General features: G+C 45.9%; 2 protein-coding genes across 3 annotated transcripts in view; one reads left to right on the top strand and one right to left on the bottom strand.

Moving 5' to 3' along the window:
- Window positions 1-22,263, top strand: part of WNT11 (Wnt family member 11) — a 530,657-nt gene that overhangs the window by 77,759 nt on the left and 430,635 nt on the right. The window lies entirely within an intron of this gene.
- The window catches only part of ACER3 (alkaline ceramidase 3), a 56,304-nt gene continuing 44,472 nt past the window's right edge, over window positions 10,432-22,263 (bottom strand). Inside the window, exons 9-11 of one of the 2 annotated variants that reach the window (XM_070944085.1) lie at window positions 20,811-20,915; window positions 19,777-19,822; window positions 10,432-11,252 (exon numbers count right to left, since the gene is read on the bottom strand). In XM_070944085.1, coding sequence (XP_070800186.1) covers window positions 11,199-11,252; window positions 19,777-19,822; window positions 20,811-20,915 — 205 coding nt within the window. In that variant the 3' untranslated portion in view covers window positions 10,432-11,198. Of the gene's footprint in view, window positions 11,253-19,455; window positions 19,639-19,776; window positions 19,823-20,810; window positions 20,916-22,263 lie in introns of those variants that run through there. The other variant, XM_070944086.1, reaches the window with a different exon arrangement.

The raw sequence follows: 22,263 nt of genomic DNA, 5'->3' as shown, positions 1-22,263 counted from the left end.
TTCAGGTGCTTTGGAGAATATTTTGACCCTCAAATACTGTCGAATATTGTCCTTCTTTTCTTTAGATCGGCCAAACACAAATCCTGCAGCCGTTCTTCGTATGTTTTAGTTTCCAGGCCTTTGATCCTCTTAGTTGCTCTTCTCTGCACTTCTTCCAAAGTCTCAACATCTTTTTTTGCAGCATGGGGACCAAAATTGGTTGCAGTATTCCAGGTGTGGCCTTACTAGGGTTTTGTAAAACAGTACTAGTACTTCACGTGTTAAGTTGAGCAGGGGTGAAATGCTCCCGGTTCGGACCAGATTGCCTGATCCGGTAGCAATGGAGGCAGGTGGTTCGGAGAACCGGTAGCAAAAATCCCTGCCCATTTAAAAAAAAAATTAAAATGCTTTTAAAAGCCTCTGACGATGCCCAGCTGAGCCGTGCGATCATCAGAAGCTTTTTTTTTTTAATTTTTAAAAGCATTTTTTCTACAACCTCTTCGGCAGAAAAAATGCCTTTAAAAGTAAAAAAAAAAAAAAAAAAAAAGTTGGCCACGCCCACCGTCACATTACCCCTCCCCCCAAGCCACGCCCACAGAACCGGTAGTAGCAAATTTTAGATTTCACCACTGAAGCTGAGGCTGTATGTTGAGGACTAGCAGCATTGGTGTGAGCAGATCCGAGCTTGGCACTACCACGCCTTTAGGATGGCAAAATTCAAACTTTCTTCCCAGCAGATGGCGGCCTTCACTTAAGAATGTTTTTACTCCTGGAGTAAAACCAGGAAACTGAATATACAGATAGTCCTGGACTTAATGACCGCAATTGTGGCCCAAAGTTCTGTCGTTAAGCGAAACATTTGTTAAGTGAATTTTGCCTCGTTTTACGACTTGAAAAACGGTTAAGTCCCTTTTTAAGTGCTGTTGTAACTTCAAAGTCATTAAATGAACTGTTGTAAGTCGAGCATTATCTGTAGTGCTTTTCTGTACTAACCTCCATGTCCGTCCGTCCATCTCCCCCCCCCCCGGTCGTGCTGTTGTGTCTAGATATATATTTTATGTACATATAGGTAGTCCTCGATTTACAACCATAATTGAGCCATACATTATTGCGGTCGTAAATTGAAGCATAACGTAAGCCAGATCCAATTTTTTGGGGACATTTCTGCAGTGGCCATTAAATGAACGCTTCAGTTGTTAAGATAACACTGGGGTTACTAAGCGAACGCCGTTGTCTTTAAGTGACTCCATTTTACTCCACGGCCGTAAACCCGAAGTAAACACTGGGAACCAAAAAACATTTTTGAATATCTCAGTCACATGACCGTCGGATGTTGCAAACGGCCATAGAAGTGAACCAGGTGCCAACGGTCAAAAATATGATTGCATGGATGTATGCAACACATATACACATAGGGTGCATGTGAGGCTCTCCTAACTTTGAAATTGGGTCATAAGCAACTTTGGGGAAGTCTGTCATAACTTTGAATGGTTGTGAAACCACTCGTCGTAAGTCGAGGTCTACCTGTATTGTAAAGTTCTATGGCCCACCAATTTCATTTTCAGAACTCTGGGTGGCTAGTAAAACTTCAGTTTGTTGTATAAGGAGTGTACCGTCAGTGCAATGAAGCTTATATTAAAATACAGGATAATATATGTGTGTTAGACAGTTTTTACGACTTGTGGACTTCAGCTCCCAGAATTCCTCAGCCCGAATGGAATGAATTCTGGGAATTGACGTCCAGAAGTCTTAAAAGTTGCTGAAGTTTCGAGAGAGTTTGAAGGGGAAAAAGAGAGAAAAAAAAAAAAGAGAGAGAGAGACCACGGTGAAATTTTAATTACAAAACAAAAGTCCTTTAATGGTATGGATTAGCTATAAATTCATTAATTAGTGCTTTAAGAATAAATGGATTAAATACATTATTCTTCAATAAGCCATTATAAGATTGCCTTTATGTATCTTGTTATCTAGAGATACGGGTGAGACAAACGAACCCCATTAGACGTATTTCAATAGATATCAAAATGCTTCGACGTTATTTATTACATTGGTCTTTATATACAGTTAGCGGCTGTTTCCATAATTCAGCCGCGGTAAATTTACCTGTAAAATAGGAGAAGAAAAACAAAAAAAAATCCCCAACCCTACATTAAATCAAAACCATAATGGTTTGGTTGCTTTCCATAATAATAATAATAATAACAACAACAATAATAATAATAATATAAAAAGATATCACTTATTCCTTTTGGCAGGCTGAGTCCACACTCAACATTTCAAAGTAAAGCATTTCAGAATCAGTGCATTAAAGTTTCCCCCCCAAAATAATGCTAGTTAGAAGGTAGTTAAGTGTCCTCCGAGATAGGTTACAATTTAGAAGCTTAGAAATGAAATTCGAATTAAACAGAAATAGCCAAGGATATATTTAACCGGTTTGGAGGGTCTGCCTCGTCGCAGGAGCCCAAGGTCAAGGCTGCATAGGTGAAGTCTTTCTCTGAACATCTGGTTGGGGCCTCGGAGAACATCTGGCAGAACCAAGTGGAGCACCGAGGAACATTTTTTTCTATTTCATCTTTTACATGTCATCATCATCTCCATTTAATGACCCCATAATCCCTTGCGGCGGGGGGGGGGGGGAGTCTGGGCCACTGACTGGAGCTAGCAGAGTGTTTTATTGGCCGGATGCCCTTCCTGTCTCCAGAGTGGAGTTTTGTTCAGCAGATAGATTCTCAGTGTGGCCCAGAGAGAGAGAGAGAGAGAAATATCCGCCTCTACCTAGGATCGAACTCACGGCCTCCTGATGGTGAAGCGGGAGATCCGCCTCTAGTGGACAAAAATGGGAATTCTGGGAGTTGAAGTCCACCCAGCTTCAAGTTCTGAGGTTGAGAAACACTGAATTCAGGCCTGTCTAAGACAGGGATGGCTAACCTTTTGGCCGTTGCGGGCTAAAAGTGGGGGGGGGCATGGGGGGTTTACGTGCGTGCATGCCCACACCCATAATACGCCCCACCCCCGTGTGTGCATGCATGCACTCCCCCCCCCGCTTTTGGCACAGGACGGCACGGTGGGCCTGGTAGGCCCGTTTTTCACCCTCCCCAAGCTCCAGAGACTTTCTTGGAGGCTGGGGAGGGCGAAAACTGCCTTCCCCATCCCCAAGAGGACCTCTGGAGGCCGGAAACAGTCTGTTTCCCGACTTCCAGTGGGCCCGGAACAGCCAAAAATCAGGTGGCCGGCACGCACATGTGTGCTGGAACTGAGCTAGGGCAACGCTCGCGTGTCCACAGATATGGCTCCACGTGCCACTTGTGGCACGCGTGCCATAGATTCGCCATCACGGATCTTGGAGCTCCTTGGCGTTTTTTATGGTCTGATGGCCACCCAGGAAACGGAATCAGGTTTCCACCAAAACCACGATACCAAATAGTCAAATGTTCTTGATTTCCAACTGCAGCTTGGTACTCCTAGGTGCAAAATCCTAAACATTTGGAGGGAACACGGAGCAATGTAAGCAATTCAACCAAACAAATGCAGCCAGGCTCCAATCTCTGCGGTCTTTGTAAGCCGAGATGTTCCATCTTGGTTTAAAGCATCTGCAAGATACTTTTTCCCCGATTCTCAAATAATTTACACAGAGGTTGTTGCTGCTGACATTATTTTAATGAAACACCACTGTTAGGAATCTAGTGAAGTAACGCTAGGTACCGAACAGATTCTCAAAAAAGTTTTGGAAGGAGCCGTGTTAAACAAGGGCAGGGGAGGAAGGGAAGCTAGATCGTGGTTAGTTTAACCATGGTTTATTGCATCAGCTACAATTGATTGGATTTTCCCTATCATCCAATCAAACTATTATACCTTAGCAGGGACCCAACGGATCAAATTTTGATGTTGGGAGAAGAACTGTAGCCAGTTAGCAAAACATGATTTAAGGCCAGGATAAAAAGAGGACATTAGAAAGAAACTCAAGATTGCAGGGCCTTGATTTTCCTTTGTACGTACGAGGAAAGAAAGAAAATATTTTAAGATATGGTCACTGTAGCCACATCACTTGTTGTTTTCCTGACTTGGCCTACCTGGAAGGGCTGGGATTCGGCTAATTAAAAATAAAAATAAAAATGAACCACACTCAAAAGGGGGGGGGGGGATCCAATTTTGGAAAACGAATTCCCAGAAATCGTGAGCCCTTCTTTTCGATTCACCCAGCAAATTTCAAATTTGGGGTACGTTTTGTTCACGGTCGTTAAATGAATCGGTCTTCCCCCATTGACTTTGCCAAGTCAGAAAGTCCCAAAAAGGTGAATCACAGAACACAACGCAACCGTCATAAGTACATGCCAGTTGCCAAGCATTTCAGTTTTGATCACGTGACCATGGGGGAAATGCTGAAACGGCCGTTAAGTGTGAAAAGCGGTCAAAAATAACTTTTTCAGTGCCGCTTTAACTTTGAACGGTCGTTAAGTCAAGGGCTAGCCGTACCCTTCCTAGCTAGGCCATCCCAGGGTCTGAAATTTGAGAGCAAATTAGAGAGGGGTGTCCAAATTATAGAAGATAAGCAATATTTCCTCTTGTCTTTAAGAATTTTGGGGGGGCACAATGGTTGTAGGGAGAAATTAGCAAGCTTCAAAAACTGAACCCTTTCTCTCAAGGAATGCAAATAACAATTTAGTGAGGCCAGATAGAAGAATTTCATACTTCCCAGCTAAGTAGTGCATTTTATTTTTATTTTTATTTTAAAAAAACACGCACACTAATGCATTGTTATGGCATACAACATCGTACAGGTAGTCCTCGACTTACAACCAAAATTGAGCCCACGATTTCGGTTGCTAAAGCAAGACGGTTGTTAAGTGAGTTTTTTGCCCCGTTTTACGCGACTTTTCCTGCCGCGTTTGTTAAGCGAATCGCTGGGGCTGTTTAAGCGAGTCACGCGCGGTTGTTAAGCGAATCTGGCTCCCTCCCCCGCGTTGACTTTCCTCATCAGAAGGTCGTAAAAGGGGATCGCGTGACCCCGGGACCGTCATAAATATGAGTCAGTGGCCAAGCCTGGTCTGTATTTTGATCACGGGACCGCGAGGATGCTGTAACGGTCGTTAAGTGTGAAAAACGGTCATCAGTCACCTTTTTCAGGACCGTCATAACTTCGGACGGTCTCTAAATCAGTGTCACCAACCAGTGGCCCGTGGACCACGGGTGGCCACGGGAAAATTTTGGTGGTCTGCAGAAAAATTATTTGCATTTTTTTATATTGCACTAAATACCATTTATCTTTTTTTAAAAAGACATATTAGTGGTCCATGGGATTTAAAATTATGAATTTAGTGGTCCCTGAGGAGGTCTGAAAGGTTGGTGACCCCTGCTTTAAATTAATGGTTGTAAGTCGAGGACTAGCTGCATTCTTCCTAGTATTGATTCCAGGGCTTAACGTCTGGTATTTTAGTAGTAAATTAGGGGGTGGAAATGATAAAAAGATATGCAATATTTCGTCTTGTCTTAAGAGTAACTGTTTTTTGGGGACGGAGGGAGAAATTAGCAAGCCTCCAAAATCCAACTCTTTCAGCCCAGGAATAGAAATAGCAATTTAGTGAGGCCAAAGAGAAGAATTTCATACCTCCATGTTAAGTAGTGCATTTCGCTTTAAAAAAAAAAATTAACACCGGTGTATTGTTAAGGCATGTGATTAACATTATATATATATATACTTTGTGCTGTTTCAGCATACATTCAGTGCAATGTATATTCTTCCCACCACGTTAAGGGGCTGGGATTTCAGGAGGAAACTCTTCTCATGCTAGGTGTAACGTTGCACAATTCCAAACGGAAGACTTGCCGAGAAGCCAGCCGCTGAATAATGTACAACCACCACCGCTTTTTTTAAAAATAAAAATAAAAATAAATAAGAGCAGCTCTAGAAGATTGATGGCTCTTTGGCCAAGAAAGCAAAGGATTAGGCAGCTTGTAAAAGTTCGTCTAATCGTAGCTAATTGTTCCTGGAAGGCAGACCTGGCAAAATACTAGCAAAAAAAAAAAAAAAAAAAGGTAGATTGGATGAGTAACCAGCTTGCTTGCTCTGAACATCCCATGGAGAACAGCTAGGAAAATTCCCAGGAGGAAAAGCTGGAATTTAGCAGCTGGAGTGATTAGAGATTAAAAGATCTGCAAAGCATCCCTTATACGAGGGGTGTCCAACCTTGGCAACTTTTAAGACTTGTGGACTTCCAACTTCCAGAATTCCTCCGCAAGCACGTGTGTTGAAGTCCACAAGTTGAAGTCGACTAAGTCTTCAAGTTGCCAAGGTTGGACACCCCTGATTTATACCCTGAAATCAGGCACCTTGTTGTGACCCCCGACTCCCGAGCCTGTCCTAACAGAGGAAGAGGACTCAGAAGGTGATGGGGAGGCACTGATAAGGCCTCCCTCTCCAGGACCCTCCTCTCTGGCAATGCCTCAGGTTCCATCTGAAGGCCAGAAGGAACAGCCTGGGATGTGCCAGGAGAAAGGCATATCGGAGCACCAATTGATAGGGAGCGAGGATGATGAATCCTGGCTTGATCCCAGGCAGTGTCGGAGGGAGAAGCGTGCGCAGCAACGAAAAGAGGCGTGGGAGGGCCAGAGATTGAGCTGAGTGACGGAGCCACACCCCCAAGGAATAAAAGTGGGTGGGATTGCTCTTCAGGCTTTGTGACGGTCAAAGTTAAAAACCTGAGTCACATCGCGTTACCTGAAATCTGGCTTGTGCATATTTGGATTGGACCTTCGCTAATTCTTGCTTCGTGGATTACTTTTTGCTACTGGACCGGACTGAGGATAAACTCTCTCTTGCTGACTGTGAGTGAAAACTGACTCGGCAGGCATTTCGCAGTTTACTGCCAAAACTCTTATCTGCCAGGGTTTCTAGTCTGATTGCTTAATAAAATCTTGGCAGCCGTGCCTGGTGGTGTGTTTGCCTGTGTGGGGAAGGGGGACAGAACACACCTCTTCCTGGAGAACTGTCTGCCTTCAAGAAAGCCTTATTTGGGAGGAATTTGGAGCGTATTTCTTGGAAAAAGGCCAGGCCTTGAGAAGTTATGGATGCTCCATCACTGGAGGTTTTTGAGACTGGGATGGCCATTCGTCCGGAATGGTGTAGGGCAGTGATGGCGAATCTTTTCGGCACCGAGTGCCCAAACCGGAACACTGTGCGTTCATTGGAGCACCGGAAACCCAAACACTAGCTGGCCAGTGCGCACGGTCAGCTGATCTTTGGATTTCCGGCATGCGCATCGGCCAGCTGGTTTTTGCGCGTGCCAAAGCACCGGAAATCTGAAGACCAGCCGGCCGGCACATGCCTGCCTGTTTTGGGGCTGTTTTGGGGCCATTCTCGGGCTGTTTTTCAGGCCGTTTTCAGACTGTTTTTCGGGCTGTTTTTTGCCTGAAAACGGGCCGGAAAATGGCCTGGTTTTTGGCCATTTTCCGGACTGTTTTGGGGCCATTTTCAGGTTGTTTTTGGGGCTGTTTTTTTAGGCCATTTTTGGGCCAAAAACCACTTGAAAAACTGCCTGAAAAATGTCCTGTTTTTTTGGCCATTTTCCAGTGCCCCGGCGTTGGCAAAGACCAGTTGGCCGGCACGCCGGAAACAAAAAGAGCAGCTGGCGACGGTGCGCGTTCCGACACAGACGGCTCTGCATGCCAGCTCTGGCATGCGTGCCATAGGTTCGTCATTACAGGTGTAGGGTTTCTTGCTTGACCAGGGGGTTGGACTAGAAGACCTCCAAGGTCCCTTCCGGCTCTGTTATTCTGTCAACCAGAGATGCACAGATTTCCCTACAAAGTGGGAAATGTCCTGTCCCATCTTAAGAGAGGCTAACTTGATTGGCAGGTGGCTAAGGGGTAATACCTGAGCAGGACAGGTTGGCTGAGAGCGAGGGGCACAGAACCAACCTCACTTCCTCTGCTTACGTTCAAGCTGTCTTTAGGCCTGTCTAACATCACTCAGAGATTCATTCATTTCAATCAGAATACTTGTTCTCAACTTTTGGCAACTTGAAAGTGGGTGGACTTCAACTCCCAGAATTCTCCAGCCAGCAAAGCTGGAAGGGAAGGTAGTCTTCAACTTACGACCACAATGTATGTTGTCAAGTGAGAATCTGTTAAAAGAGTTTTGCCCTGTTTTACGACATTTCCTGCCACCATTGTTAAGTGAATCCCCTGCAGCTGATTCAGTTAGTCACCTGGTTGTTAAGTGAATCAGACTCCCCCCCCCGGGCTTTTGTTTGTCAGACGGTCGTAAAAGGGGATCACGTGACCCCGGGACACTGCGACCATCATAAATATGAACCAGTTGCCAAACGTCCAGTTGACTTCCGGTTTGGCATCACGGTGAGACAGTTGGGGAAAAAGCGGGCTCTGATGAGTGCCGCGAAAACCCCGGCTGTCGAACCGCTGCCGATGGGTCTTCGGACTGGAACGGTCCTGCAGGGATGGGGAAGAAAGAGGGGTGCCTCGGACGACCAAGAGGAACAGGCAAGTTCCTTGGAGGTCAGAGGGAACCCTCTGTGAGTCGGCGGCGGGGAGCGGCAGCCATGGTGGCTGCCACGAAGCTGGGACAACCGGACTAAGTGCAGAGCTGGAGGAAGAGAGAAACGGAACGGAGTTTTTTGAAGCCAAACGTCCGAATTTTGATCATGTGACCAGGGGGATGATGCAACAGTCTTAAGTATCAAACCGTTGCCAAGTGTCTGAATTTTGATCACAAAATTGATCGCAAAGTTCGTAACTGTGAAAAACGGTCATAAGCCATTTTTCCTCAGTGCCGTTGTAACTTTGAATGGTCACTAAACGAACGGTTGTAATTTGAGGATTGCCTGTAATGTAATAAACAATTAACAACCATAATCTACGGAGATTCTCAAGTCATCCAGGTCATGGCTGTCCCAAAGGTGGGTTTTTGTTTTTTTTTCAAGAGGCAAACTGAAGAAGCTTCTTGAACGAGAAGCGAAACATCTTCAACGAAAAACCAGAAAGTCCAGTTGCCTCTTGGGGAAAAAAAGGCAGCTTTGAGGCAAATGACGACAATAATTGCGAAGCTGATGCATGCTGGCTGGGGAATTCTGGGAGTTGAAGTCCACACACCTTGCAAGGTTGAGAAACAGCTGCAGGTTAAGTCCTCTATGGCACCTGGCTGAGAAAGGGCCAACTTCTTTGCAAATTAAGAGTTGGAGGAAGATTTGGAGGTAGGATTTGGAGCCTGGCATGAGTAGGCGAATGTACTAACTGAGCAAGGCCTTTGCAGGCAGTCCTTGACTTACAACCACAACTGAGCCCCAAAGTACGGCAACGGTTGTGAGTTGGCACGCCATTTCACGACCATTTTGGCCGCCGATATTAAGCAAATCGCTGCGGCCGTTAAATGAATCGGGTGGTCGTTAAGTGAATCCAACTTTCCCCTCCTTGACTTTGCTTGTCGGAAGACGGATGGGAAGGTCACAAATGGTGACCACGGGACCCCTAGAACGGTGCAACAGTCGTAAATACAGGTTTGGTTGCCCAGTGTCCAAATTTCGATCACGTGACTCTGGGTCACGTGATCTGGGTTAATGCTGCAATGGACATCAATGTGAAAAAAACGGTCGTAAGTCTGGGAGTCGGATATCCACCCAATTAAAGGTTGCTTTTAAGACGGTAAGTGGTTTTTTTCCATTGCTGTTGTAACTTTGGATGTTTGTAAGTCTAGGACTGCCTGGAATTGGTGGGTAACATCGTGGATTGGAAATGGCACAGTCACACATACACACCAAGAGGCACTTTTACCTTACCTCTATGCACATCTAAGCTTTCACAACCTGAGGACTTTCCTGTTGGGACACCAATTTCTGGAATTTCCGGCCAGAGGGGCTTTTGGGGAGGCCCAGAGCACCCGTAGAGCCTCACTTTGAAGCGGCTAAATTAATCCACGGGGCTTCGTCAAAAGCAATTTTCTCCATCCTGACGCTCCCTGGAAGTGTGGGCTAACAGCTTGCCATGAGTTCAACGGATACACCGTATTTTTGGGAGTATAAGACACATCTTAGTTTTTGGGGAGGGAAAGAAGAAAAAAGCTGATTGGCGGGTGGATCGGCCTCCCGGGATACCCCCAATCAGCTGTTGCTTTTTTTTTTCTGCCTCTGAAAGCCTCCAAAACAGAGCTTCAGAAAAAAAAAGCCTCTGAAACTTTGTTCAGAGGCTTTTTTTCTGAAGCTCTGTTTCGGAGGCTTTTTTTTCTGAAGCTTTGTTTCGGAGGCTTTTTTTTTTCTGAAGCTTTGTTTCGGAGGCTTTTTTCAGCCTCTGAAACCTCCGTTTGAGAGGCTGGGCGGGGCTACATTCAAAGTGTAAGACGCACCCAGATTTTCACCCTCTTTTTTTGGGGGAAAAAGATGCATCTTATACTCCGAAAAATACGGTAGTTCCCCCTACTCCCCCTACACTGATGAAGTTACCTAGTTGGGTCATGAAACGTCTGCAAGGAAACAACCGAGCTCAGAGAACACCAAGGACCCTACACCACTCCTCCTCCTCCATCTCTCCAGAAACCCCTCTCTCTTCTAGCACTGATGAGGTTACCTAGTTGGGTCATGAAACGTCTGCAAGGAAACAACCGAGCCCAGAGAAAACCAAGGACCCCAACGTTCCCCCTACTTATTACAGATAACACTAATGAGGAAACAAATACTGAGTCCCTTAGAGGAAAGGTGGTCATCTTGGCAACTTTTAAGTCTTGTGGACCTCAACTCCCAGGATTCTTCAGGAATGATGAGGTCTTCTGGGAGTCGAAGTCCACAAGTCTTAAAAGTCGCTAAGGTTGGGAGACCCCTGCCTTAGGACATTAAATGGAGCGATGGGTCCTCTTTTGGGATTCCCACCAGTTTCATGATCCAGACAGAAGCCATTTGGTCCCAACCATGGAGCGGATATCTTGATCAGTCCAACGAAAACTTCAGGAATGACTCCGGGGGGAAAAAAGCATTGCCACCCCAAACCCAAATATTTTGGCACAGCTTTAACAATTCAAATACGTGGAAAACCTCCCATCGAGGGTGTCGGTAGGCGTGAGGGTGCGTGATCCGTTGGGATTCTTCGTCGTTCCGGGAGCGGTGAAAGAAAAGGAAGAAGAAAATTCTTTTTTTTTTTTTGTAGTGCCGAGAGCTTCCCATGGGGCAGTCAAAGGTCTCCGAGGGATGCTGGCTGTTTCTTCTTCGACCTGTTGCTTCTTATGGCTTCTTCGTTGATTCTACTAAGAGAACAGGCCAAATCCCGAAGATAAACTATTGAAAAGAAAGGGGAAAAAAATTCTTAGGCTGTTGGGTCAAGAAAAGGAAGGAAGGAAGGAAGGAAGGAAGGAAGGAAGGAAGGAAGGAAGGAAGGAAGGAAGGAAGGAAGGAAGGGCAATAGCACTTCAGACTTATATACCGCTTCACAGTGCTTTCCAGCCCTCTCTAAGCGGTTTACAGAGTCCCCCAACAATCTGGCTCCTCATTTTGTTTTATTTTTGTTTGTTTTATTAAATTTATATACCGCCCTACTCCCGAAGGACTCAGGGCAGTGAACAGGCACAAAATAAAATACATAAATACAAAAGTTAGAAACATAATTAAAACCAAATTAAATAATTTAGCCCAAGACAATTAAAAATCCCAATAATTTAAAACAAATTAAAATTTCAATTTAAAAATTTAAAAGAGAGGGGAGAAAATTAGGCCAGGCCGGCTTGCTGGAATAGGAGGGTCTTAAGAGCATGGCGGAAAGTGCGCAGATCCAGGATCCTCCGTATCTCCGGGGGGAGCTCATTCCAGATAGTGGGCGCCCCCACAGAGAAGGCCCTCCCCCTGGGGGCCGCCAGTTGACACTGCTTGGCTGACGGCACCCGGAGGAGCCCCTCTCTATGAGAGCGTGGGAGGCTGTTGTGGTAGTAGGCGGTCGTGTAAATAACCAGGTCCTAAGCCATGGAGCGCTCTAAAGGTGGTGACCAAAACCTTGAAGCGCACCTGGAAGACCACCGGGAGCCAGTGCAGCACGCGCAGGAGAGATGTCACACGGGAGCGCCATGTTGCTCCCATAGCCACCCGCGCGGCCGCACTCTGCACCAGTTGGAGCCTCCGGGTGCACCTCAAGGGGAGCCCCATGTAGAAAGCATTACAATAGTCCAGGCAGGAGGTCACGAGGGCATGAGTGACCGTGCGTAGGGAGCCCCGATCTAGAAAGGGACGCAACTGGCGAATCAGGCAAACCTGATGAAAAATCCTCCCGGTCACGGTCGTCAAGTGCTCTTCTAAAGACAGCCGTGAATCCAGGCCCAAGTTGCGAGCCCTCTCCGTGGGGGCCAGCGATTCGCCCCCAATAGTCAGCGATGGTGTCAACTGACTATTTTACCAGCCTTGGAAAGATGGAAGGCTCAGTTAACTCTGAGCTGGTTAAGATCGAACTGTTGGCAGTGGGCAGAGTTAGCCTGCAATACTACATTCTAACAGGAAGGAAGGAAGGAAGGAAGGAAGGAAGGAAGGAAGGAAGGAAGGAAGGAAGGAAACTAACTTACCTCCCTGAAGAAGCTCATCTGGTTATTATTGATCTGCGGTAATTACAGATAGTCCTCGACTTACAACAGTTTTTTTAGTGACCATTGAAACTTACTATGGCACTGAAAAAAGTGACTTATGACTGGGTTTTCACACTTAAGACCGTTGCATCATCCCCCTGGTCACATGATCAAAATTCGGACTGGTTCATATTTATGACGGTCGCAGTGTCCTGGGATGAAATGATCCACTTTTGCGACTTTCTGTCAAACAAAAGTCAATAGGGGAAGCTAGATTCGCTTAACAACCAGGTTTCGAACTTAACAACTGCGGCGAGAAAGGTCGTAAAATGGGGCAAAATTCACTCAACAACTGTCTCGCTTAGCAATAGAAACGTTGGATTCAATTGTGGTCATAAGTAGAGGACTACCTGTACTTATCTCTATATGCCTTATGCAGGTTAGGTTTTTACCTGAGGGAGGAGAAAGTAATACAGGTTGACTTATGACCACAATAGCAATAGCACTTCGATTTATATATCGCTTCACGCAGGGGTGGGTTCTAATTTTTTTTTATTACCGGTTCTGTGGGCGTGGTTTATTTTGTGGGCGTGGCTTGGTGGTGGGGGTAATGTGACTGGGTGGGCGTGGCCAACTTTAAAAAAAAATTTTTTTTAAAGCATTTTTCTACAACCTTAAGAGGTTGCAGAAAAAAAATGCTTTTAGAAGCTTCTGACGATCAGGCAAGTCAGCTGGGATTTCCAGAGGCTTTTAAAGGGATTTTTTTTTCCTACAACCTCTTCGGCTGAAGAGGTTGTAGAAAAAATGCTTTTAAAAGCCTCTGACGATCCCAGCTGAGCCGCACGATCATCAGAGGCTTTTTTTTAACTTTTAAAAGCATTTTTTCTACAACCTTAAGAGGTTGCAGAAAAAAATGCTTTTAAAAGCCTCTGATGATCCCAGCTGAGCCGCGCGATCATCAGAGGCTTTTTTTAAAAAAACTTTTAAAAGCATTTTTTCGGCTGAAGAAGTTGTAGAAAAAATGCTTTTAAAAGGAAAAAAAAAAGCCTCTGTTGAGGTGGGCGGGGGTAAATGAGCAGCGACCAGGCCGGGGACCAGTTCGGAGACATGGCCGGCCAATGTTATTACCGGTTCTCCGAACTACTACAAATTTTTACTACCGGTTCTTGCGAACCGGTGCGAACCAGGAGCAACCCACCACTGGCGCTTTCTAGCCCTCTCTAAGCAGTGTACGGAGTCAGCCTCTTGCTCCCAACAATCTGGGTCCTCATTTTACAGACCACGGAAGGATGGAAGGCTGAGTCAACCTTGAGCTGGTCAGGATCGAACTCCTGGCATTGAACAGTGAGTTAGCCTGCAGTACCGCATTCTGACCACTGCGCCACCAGGACTCAGTAAGGCCAAAATGTCCATTTCTAAGCCAGACAGACGTTAAGTGAGGTTTGCCTCATTTTACAACTTTTCTTGCCCCAGTTGTTAAGTGTTAAAATTAGTCACACGGTTGTTAAGTGAATCCGGCTTCCTCACTGACTTTGCTTGTCAGGAGGTCACAAAAGGGGGTGGCGTGACCCCGGGACACTGCAGCCGTCATAAATATAAGCCATTTGCCAAGTGCCTGAATTTGCATCAGGTGACCACGGGGGGGCCGTTAACTGTGAAAAATGGTCGTAAGTCACATTTTTCAGTGCCGTTGTAACTTTGAACGGTCACTAACCAAAACGTTGTTAAGTCGAGGACTGCCTGTATACAGTTAGGTGGAATGCAGTAAACATTCCCAAAACAAAATGAGACTTAGCCAGGTGTTGATTTATCCCAAAGGTGTTTTTTTTTTTTTTTTTCAAAAGGCAACCGGAATTTCTTGGACTTTTTTTTCCTTGAAGACGTTTCGCTTCTCCTCCAAGGAGCTTCTTCACTTCTGACTGAAGAACCGAAGAAGCTTCTTGGATGAGAAGCGAAATGTTATTGAGGAAAAAAAAAAATAAGAAAGTCCAGTTGCCTTTTGAAAAAAAACACCTTTGGGACAAGCATTAACAGATAAGGCCTTGGTAAGGCCACGCTTGGAATCCTGCATCCAGTTTTGGACGCCATTTTGTAAAAAAAGATGTGGAGACTCTGGAAAGAGTGCAGAGAAGAGCAACAAAGAGGATGAGGGGACTGGAGGTGAAAACATATGAAGAACAGTTGCAGGAACTGGGTATGTCTAGTTTAATGAAAAGAAGAACTAGGGGAGACATGATAACAGCCTTCCAATATCTCAGGGGCTGCCCCAAACAAGAGGGAGTCAAGCTATTCTCCAAAGCACCTGAAGGCAGGAGAAGAAGCAACAGGTGGAAACTAATCAAGGAGAGAAACAACCTGGAACTAAGGAGAAATTTTTTGACAGGGAGAACAATTGATCAGTGCAACAACTTGCCACCAGAAGTTGTGAATGCTCCAACACTGGAAGTTTTTAAGAAGATGTTAGATAACCATTTGTCTGAAGTGGTGTAGGGTTTCCTGCCTAGGCAGAGGGTTGGACTAGAAGACCTCCAAGGTCCCTTCCAACTCTCTATTCTCTTCTCTTCTTTCCTATTTATTCTCTTCTCTTCTCTTCTCTTCTCTTCTCTTCTCGTCTCGTCTCGTCTTAATTCTATTGTATTCTATTTTTAAGTCTATTCTGTTCTATTCTATTCTCTATTCTATTCTTAATTCTATTCTATTCTATTCTATTCTATTTCTAATTCTAATGTAGAATATTCTATATTCTTCTCCTCTTCTCTTCTTTTCTTTCCCATTTCTTCTGTTCTGTTCTGTTCTGTTCTGTTCTGTTCTGTTCTGTTCTATTCTATTCTATTCTCTATTCTATTCTTAATTCTATTCTGTTCTATTCTATTCTATTCTATTCTATTCTATTCTATTCTATTCTATTTCTAATTCTAATGTAGAATATTCTATATTCTTCTTTTCTTTCCCATTTCTTCTGTTCTATTCTGATTCTATTCTATTCTATTCTATTCTATTCTATTCTATTCTATTCTATTCGCAACCTGGAATTAAGGAGGAATTTCCTGACTGTTTGAACAACCCATCGGTGGGAAGGACTTGCCTCCAGAACTTGTGGGGTGCTCCATCACTGGAGGTTTTTAAGAAAAGATTGGACAGCCATTTGTCTGAAATGGCCTATGTTTTCCTGCTTGCGCAGGGGGTTGGACTAGAAGACCTCCAAGGTCCCTTCTATTCTTCTGTTAAGGGCCGAATTCTCTTCGAAGAAAGCCAAAATGTTTCAGTAAGGAAAAGACAACCTATCAACTTCAATTTCCACCTCATCCCAACGGGGCTGGACTGCCCCACCCACGCCATCTGAGGAGGGATGCTGCGGGCCCTGTCAGTCAAAGACTTTTTGGCTGGGGGGGGGTGTCCAGGAGAAGGGCCTGGGCTCCTGCCCTTTGACCTTCTCTAAGGACCTGAAGTCCTGCCTCTGCCAGAAAGCTTGTGGGGGCCCCCATGATGAAATACCACGCTGGAGATGGTTGACGAATTAAGAGGCAATCCTAACCCCCCACTTCACACTCTGCTCCCTCCCACTCCCCATTTTTTAAATTATAATTTTACTCTTGATTGTAATTCTGTTTTATTATTTTAGAAACATTTTATCTTTTTACGGTTTTAATGCTTTTTAATGCTATGAGCCGTGCAGAGTTGCTTCAAAATGAGATGGGCAGCAAATAAATCGTATGGTAAGGTAAGGTGAGGCGAGATGGTTGGTACAATGGCTGGAAGCTCATCAACGAAAGAAGCAATCGGGAATGAAGGAGAAACTTCCTCACAGGGAGGACGATTAACCAGTGGAACAGCTTGCCACCAGAAATCGTGGGCGCTCCCTCACTGGAGGTTTTTAAGAAGAGATTGCACGGCCGCTATGTCTGAAATGGTCTAGGGCAGTGGTTCTCAACCTGTGGGTCGGGACCCCTTTGGGGAGGGGTCGAACGACCCTTTCACAGGGGTCGCCTAAGACCATCGGAAAACATATATTTTCAATGGTATTAGGAATAATTTTATGGTTGGGGGTCACCACAACATGAGGAACTGTATTAAAGGGTCGCGGCATTAGGAAGGTTGAGACCCACTGGTCTAGGGTCTCCTACATGAGCAGGGGGCTGGACTAGATGACCTCCAAGGTCCCTTCCACCTCGCTCATTCATTCATTCATTCATTTTCATTCATTCATTCATTCATTCTGTCAGCACTTCAAGCTGCATTTTACTCTAGTGCTGACATAAGGAGGAGAAACGAAGGCATCTGGAAAGGGACGTTTGACTTTTCACCTACTTATTTTCCCTGGAGATAATATCCCCTAGGAGATGGGATGGGAGGGGGGAAATTCCTTTGAGCTGGAGCAGTAGATTAGGGGTAGAGTGACTTGGAAGATGGCCAATGAGTGCAGGGGAATGGGGAACGGAAAGGGAGGGTTTTGGGTCTGGAAGTCAGTGTTGGCTACGATGGAGTCGGAGTTAGAATGTCGTGCTTAATAAATAGGAGTTTTTCTTCAAAGACTTCGTTTGAAATGCAATTTATTTGAGGCGACCTCGAAACTTGACACATTCATTCATTCATTCATTCATAGTAAGGTAAGGTAAGGTAAGGTAAGGTAAGGTAAGGTAAGGTAAGGTAAGGCAAGGCAAGGCAAGGCAAAGCAAAGCAAAGCAAAGTAAAGTAAAGAAAACAAAACTAAACAATAAAGTAATAATACATAAAATAAAAATTTAATTTCAGGGAAACCCTGACAGCTTTGGGAAAACCAGAAAAGTTGTATCTTGTATTTCTGTTTGTATCAATGCTCTCGGTCAGGAGGGGGGTGTCCACTCTTGACAAGTTTAAGACTGGGTAGCCACTTGTCTGAAACAGTATAGGATCTCCTGCTTGGAGGCTGGACTAGAAGACCTCTGAGAGTCCCTTCCCGGCTTTTATCCCGATCGATTCTAGTTTTTTTCTCCCAGTGCTTTTTTCCAGTTCTAGTTTTTGAGCGGTCCCTAAACGGACAGCTGTTAAGTCGAGGGCTAATCTGTATGCTCCCTTTTTGCTCCTGAAAGAAAGGCTAGTGAATAAAACGTCGGCTGTAGGGATTTATCTTTAACGGGCTGATTTTTTAAAAAAATTCTCGGCCTGTCTTTGAAATAATAAAGCCGTGCTTTGCTTCCAGCGAAGGATGTGAGGTCTGTGGTCTGACATACTAAGGAAGAGCTTCCCTGGATAATACGTGATTCAAAAGAGGCCAGGAAATATCAATCAATCAAACGAGACAAAGAGAAATCTGCACAGCAGATGTTTGGATGGCTTCCATGTCTCAAGGAGATCTGTCATTCACTCATCAAATATATGGAAGAGACAGTGATGTTTCCGTCATAGATAGCAGGGGGTCTCCAACCTTGGCAATTTGAAGCCTGGTGGACTTCAAATTCCCAGAATTCCCCAGCCAGCTTTGCAAGACTGGCTGGGGAATTCTGGGAATTTGAAGTCCACCAGGCTTCAAATTGCCAAGGTTGGAGACCCCTGATATAAAATGCACCGATGCAGATCAAATTTAAGATCCCTGGTGAATTAAAGCCTGACATTTCTTAGATAAAACGTAAGTATGTTTACCAGTGGGGAAAACAGAGGTAGTCCTCGAGTTGCGACCACAATTGAGCCCCAAATTCCTGCTGCTAAGGGAGACTGTGGTTAAGTTTATTTAATTTATTTATTTATTGGTTCGATTTATATGCCGCCCTTCTCCGGAGACTCAGGGCGGCTTACAATGCGTTAAGCAACAGCCTTCATACTTTTGTATATACCTGCTTAGTGGGGCTTTCGGGCCCCCCCCTAAGCGGTGTTCTTTTTTAATACAAAATCAGCTTATTGCCCCCACAATCCAGGTCCTCATTTTACCTACCTTGGAAGGATGGAAGGCTGAGTCAACCTTGAGCCTGGTGAGATTTGAACTTGCAGTAATTGCAGGCAGCTGGTGCTATTTAACAGCACTTTAGTCTGCTGCGCCACCAAGGCTCTTTGCCCCATTTTACGACCTCTTTTTGCCACCCGTGTTAAGTCGATCGCCAAAGTCGTCACACGGTTGTTAAGTGAATCTGGCTTCCCCCCCCCCCCATTGCTGGTCGAGAAAGTCGCAAAAGCGGATCAGGGCACTGCGACCGTCGTAAATATGAGTTGGGGTTGCCAAGCGTCTGAATTTTGATCACATCAGAATGCTGCAATGGGCGTTAAGTGTGAAAAACGGTCGTTAAGTCCCTTTTTTTTCCAGGGCCGTTCTAGCTTCGGTCGGTCACAAAAATGAACAGTCGTAAGCTGAGGACTCACCTGTACTTCAAATTTTAAAGAATTCCATTACTTTAAAGCCTCAGGATGCTAAAGGCATTTTCGTAAGCCGCCTTAACCAAACTAGAGTCTGATTTGGAGTTATAGGTAGTCCTTGACTTACAACCGTTCACTTAGTGACTGTTGGAAGTTACAACGGCACTGAAAAAAGGGACTTACAACCGTTTTTCAAACTTACGACCGTTGCAGCATCCCCATAGTAACATGATCAAAATTCGGTCACTTGGCAACTAACTCATATTTATGACGGTTGCAGTGTCCAGGGGGGGGTTACACGATCCCCTTTTGCGACCATAGTCAGTGGGGAGGCCGGATTCACTTAACAACCGTGTTTGACTCGTGTAACAACTGCAGCGATTCGCTTAACAACCGGGACAAGAAAAGTCATAAAATGGGGCAAAATTCACTTAGCAAATGTTTTGTTTAGCCGCAGAAATTTTGGGCTCTCTTGTGGTCGTAAGTCGAGGACTGGCTATACTGATAAATCAAAACTGCATAGCTGGGATCTACCTATCGGCTTCTCCTCTTTCTCACACGTCTTTGAGGGGCTTTGTGGTGAAATTACAACTCGACAAATTCTCAGGGGGAAAACAGACACTGTTTATTCTGCAAATGTTGGCATAGCAAACGCAAGCATGAAATGCGATAAATCTTTCAATGCAATCAAAGAAAAAATAAATAGGTTTCTGGATGCAGGAAGCCCTGATATCTTCTTCTCAATGTTATATTGACTCTGCAGATTTTATGTAGGCCGTAACTTTTGTTTTTCTCTACAATAAACAAACAAAAAAATAAAAAATCACTTATCCACTACTTTAGGTTTGCCCTAAGAAGCCTTTAGCTATTTTGGGGGAGGGGGTCGGGGAGGGGGAAGAGAAGCCCGCAGGAGAGAGTCATTAGCAACTTACCTTGACCTTTGGCCTGTATTTCAGGTAAAGTGTCCGGGAATATAAACTAGAATCAGAAGAGAAAGGGGAGAAAAGAAGATTAAAAGAAACATTTGGGAAAAATCAGTTTGAGTCAACATCACTGCCTGGATCTCTTTGGAACTCAGCTCCACCTCTGGGACCAGCTAGGAGGCTGTGATCCTTCCTTCCTTCCTTCCTTCCTTCCTTCCTTCCTTCCTTCCTTCCTTCCTTCCTCCCTCCCTCCCTCCCTCCCTCCCTCCCTCCCCTAATGTCTGTCCATCCATCTTCCACCTTTCTTCCTTTCCTCCCTTCCTCGCTAATGTCCGTCCATCCAGCTGTCCATTCACCTTACTTCCTTCTTTCCCATTCTTCTATTCTTCCTTCCTTCCTTCCCCTCCAATGTCCATCCATCCATCTTCTTTCCTTCCTTCCTTTCCTTCCCTCTCCAATGTCCATTCATCTATCCATCCATCTTCCTTCCTTCCCTCTCTAATATCCATCCATCTTCCTTCCTTTCCTTCCCTCTCCAATGTCCATCCATCCATCCATCCATCCATCCATCCATCCATCCTTTCTTCTCCAATGTTCATTCATCCATCCATCTATCCATCTTCCTTCCCTTTCCAATGTCCGTCCATCCATCCATCCATCCATCCATCCATCCATCCATCCATCCATCCATCCACCCACCCTTCCTTCCTTCCTTCCTTCTCCAATGTCTGTCCGTCCATCCATCCATCTATCCATCCATCCATCCATCCATTCATTTCCTTCCCTTTCCAATGTCCTTCCTTTCCTTTCCTTTCCTTTCCTTTCCTTTCCTTTCCTTTCCTTTCCTTTCCTCCCTCCCCCTCTCCAATGTCCATCCATCCATCCAGTCGTGTAAATCCCTCGTCTTCCCAAAGATACGACGATGCTACTGCGCTAACGTCTTTGTTCCTGGTTGTTCCTGTTTAACAGCTGAGACTGATCGGCTCTACTTTTGAGCAGGACGTTTTCCCCCCAAAACCCCTGGGAAAGGGAAGGGAAGATACCTGAACAGGATGTGAAGGTAGGAACCGAGTCCCGTGAAGATGTGCCACCAAGCATGAAACTGCGTGACAACGCCCACGAGCGGAGGCAGCCTCTCACGTACGCCCCTGTGGAGAGACACCATCGCCAAGGTCACCCGTTGGCTTCCCCAGCCCCCTTCTAGACCCCAGCCTCCCGTAAAGACCAAGCGACGTCCAAGCAAATGGATCCAGGCTTCTTTCAGAATCTGTAAAAACAGCCTTTCAGAAGTCGCATCCTCTGGTTACGGAGAAAATAAAGAGGGCTTCAAGATGAGAACCGGGGTAAAGCTGTCCAAGGGTCCTTCCTCTCTGAGGACAAGAGGCTTCCAGGGAATCTACCGTGTTTCCCCCGAAAATAAGACCCTGTCTTATATTTTTTTGAACCCTGAAATAAGCGCTCGGCCTTATTTTCGGGGAGGTCTTATTATTTTGGGGCGCCTGGAGCAAGATGGGGCTCCTCCTTCCGTCTTACCTGATTTCCAGCTCTGAGTTTAAATATTTTCAGGGAGGGCTTATTTTCCGGGGGGGGGGGGCTTATTTTAGCGCATGCGCTCAAAAGCCCGATTGGGCTTATTATCAGGGGAGGTCTTATTTTCGGGGAAACACGGTAGGAGACTCCTCATTCCCATACCCGAGGGATCACCTTTTCCAAGAGCGGTCTCCCCATCCAACCAGATACAGCAGAATGGACATGCTGCAGATCCTGTGAGCCTAACAGGGGACGGGAAGACCGGGCTTTTTTGCACTGGCCCCTGCTCTAGGGAGGAAAGGGGAGGGGGGGAAAGGGAGAGGAGAGGAGAGGGGTGGAGAGAGGGGAAGGAGGAGAGGAGGGGAGACGGGAAGGGAAGGGATATAAAAGGAGAGGAGGGGAGGGGGGAGGAAAGGGGGAAGGAGGAGAGGAGGAAAGGGGAAGGGAGAGGAGAGAGGGGAAGGTATATAGAAGGAGAGGAGAGAGGGGGAGGGGGAGGAGGAGGGGAAGGAGGAGAGGAGGGGAGAAGAGACGGGAAGGAATAGAGAAGGAGAGGGGAGAAGGAGGCGGAGGGAAGGGGAGGGGAGGGGGGGAGAGGGGAAGGGGGATAGGATGAGAGGAAGGGAGGAGGGGAGGGAAGGGGGGGAGGAGGAGAAGGAATAGAGAAGGAGAGGGGAGGCGAAGGAGGAGGAGGGAAGGGGAGGAGAGAGGGGAAGGGATATAGAAGGAGAGGAGAGGGGAAGGGAGGGGAGTTAGGAAGGGGAGGCGAGAGGGGAAGGGGGATAGGATGAGAGGAAGGGGGAGAGGAGGAAAGTGGAGGGGAGAGGAGAGAGGGAAAGGAATAGAGAAGGAGAGGGGAGGAGGAGGAGGAGGGAAGGGGAGGGGAGAGAAGAGGAGGGGAGGGGAGGAGAGAAGAGAGGGGAAGGGATATAGGAGAGGAGAGGGGAAGGGAGGGGGAGGGGAAGA

Source organism: Pituophis catenifer, unplaced genomic scaffold (genome assembly GCF_029215685.1).
Source record: "Pituophis catenifer annectens isolate HBS135680 unplaced genomic scaffold, rPitCat1.0.hap2 SCAF_4, whole genome shotgun sequence".
In the NCBI taxonomy this organism is placed as follows: Eukaryota; Metazoa; Chordata; class Lepidosauria; order Squamata; family Colubridae; genus Pituophis; species Pituophis catenifer.
The sequence above is the reverse complement of the archived record's forward strand: the minus strand, read 5'-3'. Positions and strand labels throughout refer to the sequence as shown.